The sequence below is a fragment of the Artemia franciscana genome, chromosome 18 (assembly GCF_032884065.1).
Source record: "Artemia franciscana chromosome 18, ASM3288406v1, whole genome shotgun sequence".
Classification (NCBI taxonomy): Eukaryota; Metazoa; Arthropoda; class Branchiopoda; order Anostraca; family Artemiidae; genus Artemia; species Artemia franciscana.
Window position 1 is genome coordinate 12738945 of NC_088880.1, and position 21388 is coordinate 12760332.

Consider the following 21388-nt stretch of genomic DNA (forward strand, 5'->3'; position numbering starts at 1 on the left):
TATTATACACTTTAATATTTAATTATATATATTTAATTATACACTTTATATTTAATATTATAATTATATTATATTTCATATTATATTTTATTATATTATATGTATTATATATATTATATTATATTATATTATGTTATATTTATATTATATTTAATTATACATATTATATGATACACTTTAATATTTAATTAATGATACACTTCAATACACTTTAAGTTCATAGCAATAAATCAGCAACAAAGATCATAATTTAAAACACTTTCGCTATCGAGCAATAAACAGTCTTTGTAGAAATTAAATCAGTGAATTGTGTTCTAAATATGTTTGAGGACATTGTTGAAACACAAACACATTAATAAACATAAAAATTCAGTAGCTTTTTTAGATCAGATAGTGAGTAGGTTCAAATCAAACCAGTAATGTACTGTCTTTTTAAGGTCTTTTCAACTGACCAAAAAATTTGTAATAATTTTTGTAAATAATAAATTTGTGTAAATTTGACTAAATAATCCAAATTATAAAATACGCCACTCCGCTGACAATCCAGATCAAGAAAATGCTTTTATCAGGATAATGAGACCTTAGTTTGGACTATGAATTCAACAAAAAAAGGGTAGCTCGAAAGTTTTCGATAGCGGGTTTTGCTGGGTCGTGGGTCTTGGTTTGCGGGTTTATAAATTTTCTTGTTCCACAGTTGGCAATTCATCAATATATTTCTATAAACTGGCTCTTTTTCCTACTGATAATACTGAATCTTGTTTCAAGAATCTGGTTTGTCAGTGGAAAAGAATTCTCACTTCCTCATTAGTTCGATTTATAGGCTTATTTTATTTTGTCCAAAAACGATTCAAATTTAAATACATAGTTATCAGAAATATCTTTTCTTTAAACTCTCTAACAAAAATTGAAGTAACATACACAGAATAGGAGAATTTTATAAAATTGAATTTAAAAAAAAGTTTATCAACAATAACTAAACAGCAACACTAAATGTGTTGTGCATTCGCCCTAAATGCTAGGGTGTAATTTTGCTTTACTGAAAAATAAACAGTTACCTCAAATCAAACGTTTTATTCAACCACATTTCGAAATAGCACATTTAAAGGAGAGCTACTAATTAAAAAAGTCTCATATTAAACTATTAGAACTAAAATGACAATCGCAAATACAATTGTAATAAAAAAGAAAATTTGTCATGGAAGTCTAAGAAGCATTTAAATTTTTCAGATGCTATAATAATAAAAAACAAAACTAGGAACAGTCATCTCTGGTGATGTCGTCACTGAAGGAGTAGTAGGACTAAGCCTGGTAGGAGTACCAGGACAAGCCGTGTTAGTGTAAGGTTTGACCACTTTTGTGGCCAATCGGTGTGGCTAGACCTCAATATTCGTGCAAAATTGTTTACCGTTCAAGTTAGGATTATTGGTAGCGTGTCCTAAATTTCAAAGACTTTGGTAGGATCTTAGACTCAGGAATTCGGCAAATTGTATTTTCATTAAAACGTCCCTATAGAACTGAGGATAGTTGTGATAGGAGGAGTCATGATCAGATCAGTTGTGGTTAGATCAGTTTTGCCTGGAGCTTTTATTCAATAGGAATAGAAGTTGTAGCACTAGCAGTTGTGATTGTCGTGAAAGGAGAAGTTCTGATAGGAGTGATAGTGGTAGTATCAGTAGCAGCAGTACGGGATATTTTTCTACAAGCTGGAATTCTATTTTGGGAGTACGGTAGTGTTATGTAACTGGTTTTCCGTTGGTATTTTAAGATATTTGTCTGAAAATTGGCAAGGAGACATTCAGCCAGTGACTCTTCTAAATAGAAAGTTTTAGAATATCCAAAAAATCATGTCGAATTGACAAATGGGTGCTGATCTTAGGCAGCGAGTAAGCCTTGAATGGAGTGATAACCAGAGGCGCCATTTGAGCCAAATCTTGGGGTGGGCATGAACTCCTTCTTGCCCCCCCCCAGCCCCCGACTCACTTCGTTTCGCGTAAGAAAAAATGCGGGTTTTGGCAGTACATAGATCAAATATTCTAAGTAAAAATGCATTTTCAGCACCCGTGTGTTGCTTGGAAATGTACTGTAAGCAAATGTGGAACTCAGCCACACTGACTTCTAAAATTAATTATAACATCGATGATCACAATCAACGAGGTTAAGTGATTAAACTGAAAGTGAAAAATTCAACCAGACTACAGGCTGGCCTTCTTCAGCAAACTTTCTTTTTTAAGTAAACAATACGTCGGTGAAAATAATTTTCATTAACATGCTGAGGGTTGTAACCAAAATATCGGTTTTCCTTCATCAAATATATTTACAAAAAGGAAAAACATAAAAAGAGAAAAAAATATTACAACACTCAAGGTTACAAGGGGAACCGCCGAGGTTTCATCTTTGCAAAATCGTCAACAAGCTGGTTATTGTCCAATTTACTAAATCCTTCTCTGCAAACATCAAAAGGAGGTGACTGAGACGATTGCCTCCTGTTGCAGACTGCAGGTAGTTTTTCACTGTTTCTAGGCTAGAAAACAAACGCTCATTGCTTGCTGTTGTCACAGGAAGTGTGGCAGCAATACAAAGTACTTTAATTACTTCTGAGTAAGCCACTGGTAATGCTTGAAGATGGTCGACAATATCTAGGAAGTTTTCTGGCTTTTTCTCCTCATCGAGCAAGAAATGCTTGGCAATACCAGCTTGAGATTGGAGAAGAATGTCATCGATATCCAGCTCGCTGTAAAGAGCAGAGAAACGCTTGAGCAACTCTGTGTCCTTAAACTTGGTCAAGCTTGGATCCAAGGCTTCGAGTGTGCTCAGCGCTGGCAATTTATCTGTGAGCCTTGTGTCAAATTCAGCTAGTAGACGGTCAAAAGTCTCGGAGTACTCTCGCTTCATTTCATCCTCCAAAGTAGTAGTCCGATTCCCAGATTGGATAAAGTTCTTTCCTTCGTTGGCGTCGAAATTGTCACAAATTGTTTCAGCCGCCTGGTGATCTTTTGAGTTCTAATGCTAATGGCTATTAATACCTTTATATTTACCTAAATAAAAAGTTAACAGGCTTAATGATGTAAAGTCTTCTACTTCTCTCTGTGCTCTCGTCTTTAGAGTCTTATGGTAGCGTTGGCCTACAATCTGGGGTTCGACCAGTAGAGGATGTCAAGCATCTCTAACTTTCATAAAGTTTATGTGTCAAGAATAAAAACGTTTATTTACACATACGATACAGTAAATGCACATAAGATGAGGACAGAAATAGAATAAGAACTGACTCAAGTAATCTAAAACGGTGGCTTACATTCACTAAAACAAAGAAATAAACGTCGAAACTTTTGACAGGAACTGACCTATTTTAATCTGTCAACTTAGAGGAATTACTGCAAATATTCAGGATTTATAATATTAATATGATCATCTAGGAAATGGGCATTTGACAGAACTTGAGAATTTTATTATGTATCTAACTTACTTTCAAAGTGTACAATGATTAATAGCAAATAGCGTAATTACCCCAAGGGTAATTATGCTTTTTGGTTAAAAGGCGTGCAGTAATTTCAAATCAATTGGACAGAATGGATTATGTTGGACATAAGGGATTATTATGCCCGGCAAAGGGCCCTTTGTGGTGGAAGCTTGGACCCCCTGGAAAATCTGGGGTGGGCATTTGCCCACCCCTGACCCCCCCCCCCCAAATGGCACCTCTGGTGATAGCTACATATTATGTTTTGCTTTAACGATTCCGAAAGGAAACTTTACCCTTATAGTACTCTTAAATATCAAGTAGGTTGTAAATCTACCGTTTTATAAAAATATACTCACTACCTATTGCTTACTTCTTTATTTGAATATTAAGGAAATCTACAGGAAAAAGTCAAAAAATATTTGGATATAAACTGTGGCGGAATCATAAGTCATTTTTGAAACATGAAGATTACATGCTGCATTTTGCTTTACCATACTCGAACTACGATTTCAGTCTCATATTTGCAATTAATATCTCCAAAAACCCTTAATGCCCAGCTTATATAAAAATCAAACTCAAATTGTGGAACGATTGCTTACTGTTCTTGGCTTTTTATTAATCTTCAATTCCCCCCACCCCCCTACCTGACTTGAGCTGAACACCTTTTGAAACAGGGCTATGATTTTACACAAGTTGCTTACGGATATTAAGAAATTTGACTTTTCAGAAGAATTTTGATTTAATCATTCCATTAATTTTGATTTAATCATCCCATAGTGAATTTTTTTATTTTTTTAAACAAAAGAATCACCTCGTGATTGATTCTTGGTGAAAATGAATATTACTTACCCAATGCTCCAATTCTGAGGTAAAAAGACGTCCTTGGTAAGCTGTTTTTATTCAAATGAGCTTTTCGTAAAGAGCCAAAAGACTTAATGGAACCACTTTCAGGGTCATTACTCCCCGTTAGGGAAATAACTGAGCCTCCATTGTTACGTATAGGGCAGGAATCTAAGAGAATCGCAACATAGATCGTCAGAATCGAAATAATACTTCCAACGTAAAGATATACGAGGTAAACTCCCTGAAAAAAAAATAATTGGAAGAAAGGAAAAAAATATCTTCAGTTAAATTAGTCGTAAGTTAATACAATATGGGTAAATAATAATTTGCTCTGTTTTTTGTTTAAGAACTTTTATGTTACTATTGGGGCTGCACGTTTCTAGCTGATCCCTAAATGATCCCTGAATGAGGACCATTCTCCAAATGATCCCTCATTAATAATGAGTCATAATAGGCTTAATATACATATATATTTGGATTTTGTAGGGGATGGGGTGGTGAGGTACTCGAGCCAAATCATAAATCGCAAAGCCATTTGCGTCCTTAGATCATGCATACAAAAATCTTTAAATGATTCTGATTTCACAAGGTGTAATATTGGGGAAATAATTAGTCAAATATCCCACCAAATCCAGATGGGACAGCTGGTTTTTATATTAATAATAATTGTAATAATAACAACAATGATAGCAATAATAAACGGGTTTAATCATGGAAAAATGAGTATATCACAATACAACCCTGAGGTTGTTGCCAGTAAGTGACTGAACACAATACAATATTAACAAAAACAATTCAAACAAAATAAGAAGAAAGGAAGAGGAAAACAATGAAAGAACCTTCTTGATCACGTTTTTCTAAAAAAAATTATTTTTTATTGTATATTTGCTGGCTTAAATAATCCTTTATTGAAAGAACTGCCTCTAAAAATTATCTTTAAGCTTGTAGTATCTCATTCCCGTATACCTTCGGGTCTGTCAAACAAATATTTGTGTTTCATTAGTCCCGAAATTTCCCCATTTGGTCACTACTGACAGAAAAATCAGCCAATCAAATGACAAAAAGCTTTTGCACCTTTTGTTAGGTTCGGTCGAATTTTAGGGTGCCATAGTTTTGTATTAGGTGAATCTACGGGTCAAGGTATGATCATTCAAAGCGTGAACAAAAGCATTAAATAAATAAAAGCCAAAAAGCCATAAGAAAGCTCTTCAATAATCTCTTTAATGTTTTTTTTTTGGCAACGAGACATTTTGAGCTTATGTAAAACAATTTTGAGGCTAACCCAGACAACAGAGTTTAGTTTAGCACATTCTGGAACAGTGGCATCAATTGGTGGGCACTGGCGGGAGTTTGTCTCCATAGAGTTTTTTCCCACTCCTAAATTAGAACAGTATGTTTTGATATTTGTGTTGAAATACATGTTATTTTTTGTATTTTATTAAAAAAATTGTAAAAAAATCAACAATAAAATCGTGCTGCCCCAAATTTTGAAAAATAAAATCCCCCTCCCTAATTTCCGTAAATTGGTGCCAGTATTATGAAGTAAAAGGACGTTCTTGACTGAGGTTCTGGAATTATAACAGATATCCATTTGGTATTTAATCGTACATCTTTCATGTTGATTCGATACACATTCGACTTACCTGAAAATGGAATGGCGGGAGTTTGTTGTCCATGGTTTCAGTTAAGCAAAACGCAAACGTCAGGACCACAAGAAGTCTGCCATACAAGGAGCTTAATGTCACCCATATTCGGTTACTGAAAAAGTCTTTTACTGAAAATAAGGAATTTCAACGAAACAATGAAAAATAAAACATTAAGAAATCAGAATTATCTTAAATTTAAATAATCCTTTCGGGGCTTTTTAAAAATGTTTTCTATGGAGCTAATCTAATTATCCAACGATGCTTAAAGTTTTAACTTGACTTGTTCCGGTCTGTGAAGTAGAGATTTATAATAATAATTTTAGCAACAACTGGGAAAACCGAAAATCAATGCAATATAACTAAGACATTTATTAATTCACTTTCTCCGTTCTAAAACCTGAAGATTTCACACAAAATGCCACAGTGAAAACTTTTTTTTCATTCAATTTGTAATTTAAGTGGGATTTAAAATGTTTTAATAATTTGCCTACGTTGTGGAATTTCACAGAAGTTTAAATTTGGCTTCTAAGGCCGACGGAATATATCTTGAGTGAATCGTGTTTTACATTATTTGCACGCAGATAAGGAGCTTTATAGGAGTACATAGCAGAACTAAGAAAGTGAGATGGTGACAGACAAAATTGTGTGTTGAGTGACAAAACCTATACTGCGTGAAAAACTTTTGAGAACTGGTGACATTCTCACACTTACCCAATCAGTATACCAACAGCTAAAATCCTGAGTCTTCGCACCGTAATATTTCATGCAACACTGGCTGATTGAAAAAATTAGGCAAAAAAATTTAATAGGACAAATCAGCAAATCTATTCATGGAACTCCAGCCAGGTGACGAAGTTTTTGTCCAGGAAAAGCCAAATAACTCTCGGACTTGAGGAAAAATTATTTCCCGTAACAGAGATCCTACAATCTACATAGTTGAAACTGTCGCCTGTTCTAGATTACGAAGGAACAGAACCCTTATCTTCCGACACATATTACATTTGCCCATGTTACCCGGCAACTCGAGACCAAAATAAGTATGCGGCCTGCGTGGATACTTCCTATGTTCGAAATCCTTCTATTGGTTCTTATTCAATAGAAGAAGCCCAAAAATTTGATCTTGACTTATGTGAAGAGAATTCACTTCCCTATGTGTCCGTGAACTTGCACCACACCCTCAATGGCAGAGTAATTAGGCCAGTAGGATGGCTAGATATTTAGACATTGTAAAGTGTGAAGAAGGGAGATGTAGCATTATTTATCACATCAGATTGTGCTTTGCTTGTGCATGTTTTTACTATATTGCTTAGTTGTGCTTATATACTTTTGTTATATGTTATTGGGTTTAAATTAAATCATTGAATTGAAGAACACTACATCCAAAACAAGTCCCACCTTTTGTTCATGGCTTTGGAGGTGTAGCGCTTAAGTGTTCTTAAAGTTCTTTTTTGGTTGTATTTTTTTTATTATTTTTTTTACGTTGATTATAACGCTATACGCATTGTATAATACGCTACCACTGTCTTAGGCAAATGTTAGAATGGGATTATAGTTCTCCATATAGAAACAAGAGCTAAGAGCTCATATGGCACTTGTGACGAGGTCGGAAAAGCCAAGAGCCAAGAGGTCATATGGCATGAGCTCTAACAAAATTCTAAGAATCAATAGATTGATTTAGAAGGAAAATCAGAGGCTTAATACCGGTCAGGATTTAAAATAAGAGTTCTGAGACACGAGGTCCTTCTAAATATCAAAATTCATAAAGATCTGATCACCCATTCGAACGATAAAAATGCCTCATTTTTTCTAATTTTTCCTCTCCCTTCAGCCCCCAGATGATCGAATTGGGGAAAAAGACTTTATCAAGTCAATTTGTGCAGGTCCCTGACACGCCTACCAATTTTTATCTTCCTGGCACGTCCAGAAGCACCGAACTGGTCAAAGCACTGACCCCCCTAACTCCCCCAAAGGGAGCGGATATAGAAACAAGAGCTAAGAGCTCATATGGCACTTGTGACGAGGTCGGAAAAGCCAAGAGCCAAGAGGTCATATGGCATGAGCTCTAATAAAATTCTAAGAATCAATAGATTGATTTAGAAGGAAAATCAGAGGCTTAATACCGGTCAGGATTTAAAATAAGAGTTCTGAGACACGAGGTCCTTCTAAATATCAAAATTCATAAAGATCTGATCACCCATTCGAACGATAAAAATGCCTCATTTTTTCTAATTTTCCCTCTCCCTTCAGCCCCCAGAGGATCGAATTGGGGAAAAAGACTTTATCAAGTCAATTTGTGCAGGTCCCTGACACGCCTACCAATTTTTATCTTCCTGGAACGTCCAGAAGCACCGAACTGGTCAAAGCACTGACCCCCCTAACTCCCCCAAAGGGAGTGGATCCAGTCCAGTTACGTGAATCACGTATCTACGACATTTGCTTATTCTACCCACTAAGTTTCATCCAGATGCCTTCACTCTAAGCGTTTTCCAAGATTTCCGGTTTCCCCTCGAACTCACCCCCCCCCCCCCAATGTAACCAGATCATGTCGTGATTTAAAATAAGAGCTCTGAGACATTAATTACTTCTAAATTTCAAATTTCATTAAGATCCGGTCACCCGTTCGTAAGTTAAAAATACCTCATTTTTTTAATTTTCCGAATTAACCGCCCCCCCCCCTAGATGGTCAAATCGGGGAAACGACTATTTCTAATTTAATCTGGTCTGGTTCCTGATACGCCTGCCAAATTTCATCCGATCGCTATATGTCACCTGGTAAATACCAGGTGCCATAAAAACCGGAAATCTCTTTAAACACCCTTTCAGTATAGAGATCCTATTTACAGTCAAACCCCTTACATCCCTCTTTGACCCATTAAACTTAACAGCGAAGTTCATCACAGGGCTTATTTGGGGACTTGAACATCTTTGAAGGGATTATCCAGTCCGCAAATACGGCATTTACGTCTTTATTAAGTTTTCAATTTTAATGCTTATATTTTGTCATATAACATGAAACGTCGATAGCAAATTTGATTCAAAACTCCCATGATAACTGTAGATATTTAACGTTTGTGGTTTGGTATTTTTAAAATCGCTTTGGTCGTGGTTATCCAGAAAAAGTCAAACCCACATAATTAAAAAAAAATCGTTCTATGCACATGTGCAGTCCTCGAACCAAGGTTTAGTCCAGCAGTAGATGTCAAATACAAGCAACAAAAATAATTATTGAAATATGCAGGTTTCTATTGAATATCGATATTCTTGCTGTTAAACAGAATTGCAAATTCGTATACCAAGTTTGGTTTACCTACGTTACCAAGTTTGGTTTTACCTTTTCATCTCAACTTAACATAAATTGTAACAAATAAAAAGCGGCTTAACCGGGAATTTGTTATTGTTCTTTAATTTTCTTATTAGAATTAATTTCTTTAATCAACTATTTTTCAAATTAATATATTGAAAAAAGAGGTAGTTACAAACACTATTTCTTATTCTTTAATATCATTAACGCATATAAGAGCAACAACTTTATAAGAACAAAGCTAGAACTTAAATTTCTAGATTACTCCCGTAAGATTCCCCCTTATGTTTTTGAAAAATACCTCTCTTGGTTGTTTTTTTATTAAAAATTGCCCCTTTTTTGGTAATTCATTGATAAAAAAAAAAAAAAAAACTACCACCTAGATTTTTGAACACCAAGTTTGATTTACCTGCCGTGACCAAATTCGTATTCCAACGGTGCTGACAGTAGATATTTAAATCCTAAGGTTCAAATTTATAGCCTAAATTTGGTTGGCTCAAGAAAGCTAACGGAGTTGGATTTTTTCCGTATCCCTGCGTCTTGGCGCAAACCAAGGTTGTTTGAGGGATCAACCAGGCATGTTTCCAAAGAATCATATCACAGAGGAGGTTTCGGGAGAAACTCGCATCACGGAGGGGTTGAATCAGGCCATACATGAATTAACCCTGTGTATGCATTGGAACTTTGATATCAAAATCTCTTGGTTTCTAAGATATCTCTCATAATGTGTGCTATGTTTTTGATGTTTTGACACGTTTTGCCCTTTCTCCAAAAAGGCACAAACACACATTTTCTTTGATGAGGGTACTAATAGTACAAGCAAATACCTCGGCGATTTGAATGGGAATTGCCAGAGATTCAAGAAATTTTAGCAAGTCTGGGGGCCTGGATCTTCGTACTTGTATTTCTCAAAGTATGGCCCCGCCCCATTTGAAACAAGTTCTTGGTAACATGTCTTCCAAAAAATTGAAGAGTATATTTTACATGACCTACATTTTAATTGAGCGAGGACACACTGAGAAACCCGTTCTTTTTTTTTTTTTTTTTTTTTTTTTTTTTTTTTTTTATAGATTCCTAGACAGTCAAAAGCATCATATCAAAGTATCGCTTTCCAGCAATTCTTTTAGTGAAATCGAAGAAAAATTGAAGTTTAAAACGAAATTCTGGGAAACAAATTAGACATAGGAAAAGAGCATACACTACTACTACTAATGACTCACCGCAGCACCAAGCCACCTGAGGCCAACACAGCTACGCACACTCCTCCTCCAACCCAAAATTTGAACAAAATTTGACCATGAGATTAAGCTTTACAAACTTAAGGTTTGGAAATAGGAGTTTTTAGTTTGATGAGAGGTCTTTGGAAATTACTGAGCCGAACCATAGATCGTTTTTCATATGGTGTAGCATGCATATTGACACCATTAATGATAGTTTATTCATATTAGTTGTTAAAAACCCCTTCTTCGTTAATATATTACTTTGTATCTCAATTTGACGGGGGGCCATCACCCACAGAGGATCGCAATCACATGACAACGGCTTGAATGTCGTCGGAAAATAGAAAATTAATGTGCAACAGAACCAGTTACGTAAAAATACATACAGTTCCAAGGGAACTGTAACAACGGGAACAAAATTGGTCCCAACGGGAACAATTTTTTTTTCCAACGGGAACAAAAATACTTCCAAGAGAAAAAACTAAGCTTAAAAAATTAACTAACGTACATTAATTTTTAAGTAATGATTTAATTAGACTCTATTGATAAAATAAGACAATTAGGCTGGCAGGATATTTACTATACACTATTGTACGTATATGTCTGAAATATCTTCTGATATGGAATTTTCGCTAAATGAACAGTCTTCCTATTTGAAATCTTATTTGTGTCCTTGGTTAATTAAAAAAAAATTATTTAAGAAACTATTGTGTTTGGAAAACTGAATGTATATATTACATCACTAATCTGTTACAAGCTTATTTTTTTAAGTTTATTTCATCTTAACCTTTATTTTTGAGGTTCAAACTTTTATTGGGTTCATTATGCAAAATTTCTTGATCTTCTTAATTTAATATAAGTACATAATTATATATGGTTTTATATCCTTTTTTGATTAAACTATTGTAAGTTGGATCTAATCGATATTCCCCTCCATCTCTATTTATACTAATATCCTTATACATATTTTTTTTAATTTCTATAATTTTTTTCAAATTTTATAATAGTCTAACACAACTATCGATTATTTTTGTTTGGTCAGACATTTCATTGTGATGTGGAAGATCAAGTATGTGTTCCATAACTGCTGAATGAGAAGTTACTCCCTTTGTTTTATACTTTAAGAAAGAATCTATAGCTATTTTGTGCTGTGGAAGTTTATTTTCTAAGTTTTGATGGATTCTCACGACATAAAATTTTTCACAAAAGCAATTTATTCTATATAAACCAATTTGTATTTTCTGGGTGGATTATATCTTGTCCTGTATTCAAAAACGGACCAATAATTGTTTGAGATTTGAAAACATTTTTCTTTAAATTATTTTGTTATTTTTTTGGTAAAATAGGAGAAAAAGGTGAAGATAAATAATTAATTTTTTTGTCAATTTAGTTTTCTTCAATGGAGCTTGGTCACTTAATTTTTATTTCTTTTGTGCTGTTTGAGAAATCAATTTATGGTGTATTCATTCCTAATTAAAATATTTTTTTTGGCGATGTTAATTCTAAAACCTTAATTGTTGATCCTTTTGTTGATCCCTTTTTACTTGAATATAATCATTTGACTTAAAGAATAAATAACGGTTATTATTTTTTGTTTTACGATATGTTGAACTGGCTTTTTCAACATGTCGATTAAATTCAATTTATAGTAATTAAAGGAAGAACAGGTTAAAACCATATATACTTATGCTAAGAAAGAAGATCAAGAGATTTCGCATAACCAGCTCCAAGAAGTTCGAACCTTTATTTTATTAAATTAAAAAAAAACTAGTTTTTTTAACTGAAAGTAAGGAGCGACATTAAAACTTAAAACGAACAGAAATTACTCCGTATATGAAATGGGTTGTCCCCTCCGCAGTCCCTCGCTCTTTACGCTAAAGTATGACTCTTTGCCACAATTCTATTTTTTAAAACAATTAAAAACTTTAGCGTAAAGAGCGTGGGACTGCGGAGGGGACAACCCATTTCATATACGGAGTAATTTCTGTTCGTTTTAAGTTTTAATGTCGCTCCTTACTTTCAGTTAAAAAAAACTGGTTATTTTTTAATTTAATTTCTGAACGTTTTTGAATTAATGCATGATTTTGGCTCTCCGCACATAAATTATTGAAATGAAATTAGCATATTAATTTTTTTTGGCTAAATGGCTTTCTCTTAGTTTTGATCAGACGATTTTGAGAAATAAGGGGTGGGGAAGGAGGCCTAGCTGCCCTCCAATTTTTTGGTTACTTAAAAGGGCTACTAGAACTTTTAATATTCAACGTACGTTTTTATTAGTAAAAAATATACGTAACTTAAGAATTAACTTACGTAACAAACTTTTATATTCTTATATTTTTATTATGTGTACGAGGGGGTTTGTACCCTCGTTAATACCTCGCTCTTTACACTAAATCGTAAGTTTTGTCCCAATTCTTTAAGAATGACCCCTGAATCAAAAAGGCCGTAGAATAAATAGTTGAAATCGCTAAAAATATTTTAGCATAAAGAGCGAGGTATTTATCTCCTCCTAAATACCTCGCTCTTTATGCTAAAGTATTTTTAGAACCCCTCATATGTGTACTAATCTCTGTTCGTTTTAAATTTCAATGCTATTCCTTACTTTCATTTGAAAAAACGTTTTCATGTTTATTTTTTCATTGTTTTTTTTTTTATAGTAATGCTAGAAAATCCTGCGCCCTTTTCATTGAATTTTTCTTCCCCCATGACATATTCCTCAAAGGAAAGATCCTCCCACAAGGCCCTCTCCCATCAACCCCACCCCCCAAACCAAAAAATCCCCATGAAAACGTCTGTACACTTCCCAATAACCATTACTATATGTAAACACTGGTCAAAGTTTGTAACTTGCAGCCCCTCCCTCAGGGATTGTGGGGGAGTAAGTCATTCCAAAAGACATAGTTATTATGGTTTTCGACTATGCTGAACAAAATTGTAATCTGTTGACTTTCGGAAAAAAAATGAGCATGGGAGGGGGCCTGTTTGCCCTCCAATTTTTTTGGTTACTTAAAAAGGGCACTAGAACTTTTCATTTCCGTTAGAATGAGCCCTCTCGCGACATTCTAGGACCACTTGGTCGATCCTGGGAAAAAAACAAAAAATACAAACAAACAAATAAACACGCACCCGTGATTTGTCTTCTGGCAAAAAATACAAAATTCCACATTTTTTAGATAGGAGCTTGAAATTTTTGGTATAGAGTTCTCTGATATACCGAATGCGATAGTCTGATTGTCGTTAAGATTCTATGACTTTTAAGGGATGTTTCCCCTTTTTTCCAAAATAGGGCAACTTTTCTCAGGCTCGTAACTTTTGATGACAAAGACTAAATTAATTGTAATTTATATATTTAGAATCAGCGTAAAAATCCAATTCTTTTGATGTATCTTTTAGCATCAAAATTCCGTTTTTTCAGAGTTTCGTTTACTATTGAGCCGGGTCGCCCCTTACTACAGTTCGTTACCACGAACTGTTTGAAAAGAAAATAATTCGATATTTCGGGGCTTCTGACATTATTACTCCTTTGCGGAAGTTAGGTTCAAAATTGAAAAAGGATTAAATTTTTTCTCTGGGCCCCTTCCACCTCTTAGTTCGTTTATTTTCCCGTTAGTTTTCACCTGTTTTCGCTTTATAGTTGTGTTATCTCTTAGCAGTTCTTTCGTTAGTTGAGTTATGGTTGTGATATATATGTTTTATCGCTCGTATAGTTGTGTTATTTTCAAATTATACTCCATAATAGAGAGGCTCCGAACACCCAGCATTGTATATTAAGCTCTTAATTTGACGTTTTTTTCTAACGTGACCAGATTCGTCCTGCGCCCTTTTCATTGAATTTTTTTCCTCCATGGCATATTTCTCCAATGAAAGATCCTCCCAAATAGCCCCCTCCCTCAACCCTTCCCCCAAAACCAAAAAAATTCCCCTGAAAACGTCTGTACACTTCCCAATAACCATTATTATATGTAAACACTGGTTGAAGTTTGTAACTTGCAACCCCTCCCCCAGGGACTGTGGGGGAGTATGTCATCCCCAAAAACATAGTTATTATGATTTTCGACTATGCTAAACAAAATGGCTATCTCAAAATTTTGATCCGTTGACTTTGGGAAAAAAATGAGCGTGGGAGGGGGCCTAGATTCCCTCCAATTTTTTTGGTCACTTAAAAAGGGCACTAGAACTTTTCATTTCCTTTAGAATGAGCCCTCTTGCGACATTCTAGGACCACTTGGTCGATACGATGACCCCTGGAAAAAAAAACAAAAAAAAAACAAACAAATAAACACGCACCCGTGATTTGTCTTCTGGCAAAAAATGCAAAATTCCACATTTTTGTAGATAGGAGCTTGAAACTTCTACAGTAGGGTTCTCTGATACGCTGAATCTGATGGTGTCATTTTTGTTAAGATCCTACGACTTTTAGGGGGCGTTTCCCCCTATTTTCCTAAATAAGGCAGATTTTCTCAGGCTCGTAACTTTCGATGGCTAAGACTAAACTTGATGAAACTTATATATTTAAAATCAGCATTAAAATGCGATTCTTTTGATGTAGCTACTGATATCAAAATTCAATTTTTTAGAGTTTTGGTTACTATTGAGCCGGATCGCTCCTTACTACAGTTCGTTACCACGAACTGTTTGATACGTCAAAGGGAAGTAAACTTTGCAAATAGTCAACGAGTTTATGCGAGATTAGAAATACAAAATATTCCTTTCATTTATAAAATATTTTTATTTCTCAAATTGTATTTAATTTCAATTAGTTTGCTTTAGGCACATGGAATATTTTAAAATAAAACACTGTTTCAGAATGCTAGGATCCCATATCAGATGATTATTCAGACATGTAAGCACAACAATGGATAGTAGACATTATGCCTTGTGCCTTGCGTATTGTTACGTGGAATACCATATCGGATCTTGTTTAAATTTAGGTTTTCCTTTCCTTTTACTTTTGTTTTAAGTTTTATAGTGTCCATTTGTTTTCTTTGCTTTTCCTTATGTTTTGGTTTATCTAATCTTTTCCCTGTTTATGACGGCTTCCGAATTGGAATGCGGAATATTTGAACTTTTATTATTAGTTTTCGTAAAAAATAAGTTTTCATTTGTCTGTTCTCACTATCTTACAAAATAGGTGTTACCCGTTTTTAAATCTTTTTTTTTTTTCATTTCAATTGTAAATGGAAAGGAAGGGTCATCTAAGAGATTATTTAATATCTACACTACCAAAGGTACACCTGGGCTGTAGGCTGTGGGCTATAGGCTGGGCTGTTTATTAAACTTACCAGGGCTCTGTAGGACCTCCCCATCCATCTCCGCCAATCATAGAAGGAGCTTTTTTAATCGTCATACCAGGTAAGGGTATGGGAGGCATGTCCAGTGTCATATCTTCCTTCTTCTTTTTGGCTTTTTTGGGTTTCTTTTCGCCTTTCTCTTTGTCAAGTTTTCCTGGCGACTCTCCACTCGGACCTGGACCCAACGAACCGGGAAGTTGGCCATCAAGGCTGTCTCGTTCTGGAGCTTCTCCATGCCCTGAAAACAAATAAATTACTTTACGCTGTTACATTTGATCCATTCTTTCATTCTTTTAAAGGCCTGTACAGGAGTACAGCTACAACTGGCTTAGGAAGGGAACGGAGTCCACTATTTGGCTAACCTACTATAGGAGAATGTTTAAATAAGGAAATATTTGTTTTTGTCTTTATGTATCCCCAGAGCATATATTTTTTAATTCTTATTCGCACAACTGGTCTTTGTATTTACAAGCTCTCAGTCGTACTTTAGGACTTCGAGTAGATGTTCAAACGGCCTGCAGGTTAATCTGTGAAATCTTGGAGTCTAAACCTGATCATACCTCGAAAATACATCAGAAATTTAAAAGTGAAAGTCCTTCTTTTCAAAGAATATAATACTGTATAATAGTGATTAACAGAAGAGGCGATGCTCTATTTTATAATCCAAAATATACTTCAGAAGACTATTGTCCAAGAGCTTACCATATTTTCAAATGAAGAACGTTTATTAAACCAATACTTGTTAAATAGAAAAAGTAACAAATTACCAGGAGCTGCTCGTTTTGACTTGACATGTTGCCGAGAATTGCACTCGAAAATGGAGCAAAAGTGAAAGTAAAAACCAAGAGCTCAAATTTTAACGCTACCCTTTTTAAGAAATATGTGCTTCATTATAACAATATGAACCTCCATACGTTCCTATCATCAACATAATTTATTTAATCGTCGTCCCCACATGAGTCTATCGTGTCTCAAAATACTAGCTACATATTTCTGTCATTAAAAAAATGGTATCGAAGAAAACGTTGCTAACGTTGTCAAACGTTGCAAAAAATTATGGTTCTGGTTTTAGTGGGCCATTGGGTAAGCCGTTCTGTTTTCACCAGTCACTGGATAACATATTTTTGCTCTCATCTATCATTTCACTAATTGACAATATTTTTCTGTGACTACAAAGAAATAATTTTTTGGATCAGTCACTCGTAAGTTTAAGGACATAAAAGAACACTCATCTTTTTTAATGTTTAGGTAGAAATTCTTGCCATAGCAAGGAATAACTTAAGAAGAGCTTTAAATAACTATTACTGGATAGCTAGTAATCCAGGGTTGCCAGTCCAGTAATTTACTACCGTTTTTAGTGATTGTTTTACCTGCTTGGTGATTTTATTTGTCCTAGTGATCTTTAGGAACTTTTTGGGGAAATTTAGTGATTATTGAATTCTATTAGTGTTTTTTCTTAGGTCACAAGAAAAGCACGAAAATTCAAATGGAAAAGGACGTATGCACTTCATTCAGAATACAATTAATGTTGGTATATTAGTTTTGAGGAGAGAGTCTGCAAGCGAACACATTACTGTAAAAAGTACCATATGATTGTTTTTTTTTTTATTTACGTGACTTTTACTTTTAATACCTCCTTTGTCTGCTTTCTTACTATTGTACCTTATCTCTTTTAGTTAATTATTCAACCACATCAAAAGATATGAGATAGACTACCACGAAATATCATCGGGTGACATTCACTTGAACAATCAGATTTAAGCAATATTGATCTAGGCTACAGACACAGAGGCGTTTTATGTCGGGGGAATGCCCCACCCCTGCATTATTTTTGGGGAGTCCATAAGAACAAAATGAATCGATGAAATCGTGGCGCAAAGTGCCGTGGCTTTACATATTCTTGAATCAAATTCAATCAGTGAGAAGAATTAAATTGATACGATTACGAAATGAATTAAAGACGGATGAAAAAAGTGACATGACCACCACTGAAATCTTGACCTGCATACATCTAGTTCTCAGTTGGTAAATGCAGCGACTCATCCCACTCAATTTCTAGATTGGTTAAAAAGAGAAAACAAGGAGCAATGAAAAACGATGATAATACTCACAGAATATATATCAAATATCTATATAACGTTCAATAATCATAGTTGTTTAGGCAACTGAAAACAACAAGTGGTTTTGCCAATACTTTAGAATTCGTTAGGCACCAATTTATCGGTAGCAACACTTTCGGTAGCATTGGCTGAGAAGCAGATTAGGGCAATATAAGGGGTCAGTTTGATTATAAGTCTTAAGGGCAAAAGAAAAAATTAACTACAGAAAGTAAAATGTCAATTCTCGAGAAAAAATTATGAAGTGACGTAAAAGCTCGAGATTTTTCTTATACTTTTTAATAGTTTACCCAAAATGTCTATTTGTTGTATTTTTGATGGGATTTCCCTACCCAAAATAAATCCACACTCCCCCATCCTTTTGCCCCTGGAATAAATTTAAGCTGATGCTCATTTTGATACTAAAGTGACCTTTCGACAACAACGATAATCAAACGGGAAATAAGTCAGCAATGCCAAATTCATAGACATATAATTTAGGTATGGATAAGGCACGTGCTAATCCAGGGACGTAGATTATTTCCGTGCGAGGACTAGATTTTCCCCCCTTTTCCAAAAAACAAAATTGACTCAACTACTTGGTGATTCACTCTGGACCAAAATGTGAAACAGCAGAAGATCCTTGGGTAAAAAGCGGACTGTGTTAGCTTTGGTTATCAGCTGAGTGACTGAGAACCATAGCAAATTGAACGAACATTTTCAAAGGTATTCATCTGGGGATTTGATATTACCAAGCGACTTACCTTAGGAGTAGGTACAGGTGAGGCATAACTAAATATATTAATAGTGCAGCAGAATATATTGGTTTTGGAGAGAAAAAAAAATAGCTTCAGCCCTCAAATATAAACTAATTATCATTAACTTATTCAAAGTTCTGACTGCGAATCATTGGAGGAACGGAAATCGTTCAATGTTACTGAACTCTGTGGGGTCCTCACAATCGTATGGTAATACCTGACATGGGTGATACACTCCAGAACAACTCCTTGTTTCTGGAGCCTCGTTGCTGCTGTGCAATGAATTATAAATGTTAGCAGATAGTTTCAAAATGAAATTAATCAAAACGGTTCGTAGCAACGAACTGTGGTAAGGAGCCACCCGGCTCAATAGTAACCGAAACTCTAAAAAACGGAATTTTGATACCAATAGTTACATCGAAAGAATTGTATTTTAATGCTGATTTTAAATATATAAGTTTCATCAAGTTTAGTCTTACCCATCAAGAGTTACAAGCCTAAGAAAATTAGCCTTATTTTACAAAATAGAGGAAACACCCCCTAAAAGTCACAGAATCTTAACGAAAATCACACCATCAAGTTCAGCGTATCAGAGAATCCTACTCTTGAAGGTTCAAGCTCCTATCTACAAAAATGTGGAATTTTGTATTTTTGCCAGAAGTCAGATCATGGATGCGTGTTTATTTGTTTTTTTTCCAGGGGTGATCGTATCGACCCAGTGGTCCTAGAATGTCGCAAGAGGGCTCATTCTAACGGAAATCAAAAGTTTTAGTATCTTTTTAAGAGACTAAAAAATTGGAGAGTACCTAGGCCCCCTCCAACGCACACTATTTTCCCAAAGTAACCGGATCAAAATTTTGAGATATCCATTTTGTTTAGCTCAGTAGAAAACCTAACAACTATGTCTTTGGGGACGACTTAATCCCCCACACTTCCCGGGGGAGGGGTTGCATGTTACAAACTTTGACCATGGTTCACATATAGTAATGGTTTATATGAAGTGTACAGACGTTTTCAGGGAGGACTTTTTCGCGTTGGGGTGGGGGTTTGCTGGGGGAGGGGGTTACTTGGGAGGATCTTTCCATGGAGGAATTTATCACGAGGGAAGAGAATTTCCATGAAGGGGGTGCAGGATTTTCTAGAATTATTAAAAAAAACAATGAGAAAATATATGATTTTTTTTCAACTGGAAGTAATGAGGAGCATTCAAACTTAAACGAGCATAAGATATTATGTATATAAGGGGATTCGTCTCCTCCACAATACCTTGCTCTTTATGCTAAAGGATTTTTAGTAATTTCAATTGTTTATTCAACGGCCTTTGTGATTCAGGGGTCATTCTTAAAGATTCGGGACACAATTCAAGCTTTAGTGTAAACAGCGAGGTATTGACGAGGGGGCGAACCCCCTCATATACGTAATACAATACACAAATATAGAAGTTTGTAGCTTAAGTTAATTCCTAAGGTATGCATGTTTATTACTAACAAAAACTTTCGTAAAAAAAATATAGTTGCATTTTTAAGTAACCGAAAATTGGAGGGCAACTAGGCCTCCTTCCCCACCGCTTTTTATCAAAATCGTCCGATCAAAACTATGAGAAAGCCATTTAGCAAAAAAAAAAAAAAAAAAAAAAAAAATACAAATTTCGCTTTAATTATTCATGTGCGGTGAGCGAAAATCAAAACATCCATTAATTCAAAAACGTTCAAAAATTAAATATAAAAAAACAAGCTTTTTTTAACTGCAAGTAAGGAGCGACATTAAAACTTAAAACGAACATAAATTATTTCGTATATTAAAGGGGCTGTCCCCTCCTCAACACCTCGCTCTTTACGATAAAGTTTTTTTTTATTCTTTTAAAAATTAGAGTTGTAACAAAGAGTCAAACTTTAGCGTAAAGAGCGGGGTGTTGAGGAGGGAACAACCCTTTTAATATACGGAATAATTCCTGCTCGTATTGAGTTTTAATGTCACTCCTTACTTGCAGTAGAAAAAACTTGTCTTTTTTATTTAATTGGAAGCAAGAACAGGAACACATTAACTATGAAAAATTCAGTTACTTGTATTCTTCTTAAAACGGCTAACTATAAACCATGCTTTCCTTAATTGCCGTGACAAATTCAACATCTGGGGGAAATCGAAGAGAATGGTTGTAAGTTATACCCTTTCAATTATGTTTGTTTTTATGGTAATTTTAATTATTATTTAGAATTCCTGTTTAAAGTTAAAAATTTATTCTAGTTATGTTTTTTCATTAAATATCATAGTGCTTCTTCATAAAATTTATTCAAAATATCAGTCAACCAAACGTTCTTTTAATATTTAAATTTTGGCTGAAATTGAACCGCAGCCAAAATAGGTTGCTGGTCTCTTTTATTCATTGAGAAAAGCTTTCTCGACTTAAAGTAAGGAGCAACATTAAAGTTGAAACGAAAAAAATTATTCCTTGTATGAGAGAGGTTGCCCCTTCCTCATCCCTCGCTCTTTACGCCAAAGTCTTAAAAGTTCTTTTTAAATTCTTCTCACTTAAATTCAACTAACTCATTTAAAAGTTCGTTTAAAATACTTATCATTTAAATTCAACGGCCCATGCGTTTCAGGAGCTAATCTTAATGAATTGGGACAAAAAAGGTCAAAATTTAGCATAAAGAGCGAGGATAAGAAAGGGGCAGCCCCCCTCACATGCGGAATAATTTCTTTTTGTTTCAAGTTTTAGTATTGCTCGTTACTCTCAGTTGAGAAAGACTTTTTTTTAATTTCTAAGGGTTTTTCA

General features: G+C 34.7%; 2 protein-coding genes across 6 annotated transcripts in view; one reads left to right on the forward strand and one right to left on the reverse strand.

The window, feature by feature from the left end:
- The window catches only part of LOC136038634 (lysine-specific histone demethylase 1A-like), a gene marked incomplete at its 3' end in the record, with an annotated part of 406525 nt that overhangs the window by 133867 nt on the left and 251270 nt on the right, over positions 1–21388 (forward strand).
- The window catches only part of LOC136038632 (proton channel OtopLc-like), a 94383-nt gene that overhangs the window by 25810 nt on the left and 47185 nt on the right, over positions 1–21388 (reverse strand). For 4 of the 5 annotated variants that reach the window (XM_065721873.1, XM_065721874.1, XM_065721871.1 and 1 more), the window contains 3 exons: positions 15750–15996; positions 5944–6058; positions 4307–4541 (listed from right to left, as the gene is read on the reverse strand). In XM_065721873.1, coding sequence (XP_065577945.1) covers positions 4307–4541; positions 5944–6058; positions 15750–15996 — 597 coding nt within the window. Of the gene's footprint in view, positions 1–4306; positions 4542–5939; positions 6059–15749; positions 15997–21388 lie in introns of all 5 variants that reach the window. The other variant, XM_065721872.1, reaches the window with a different exon arrangement.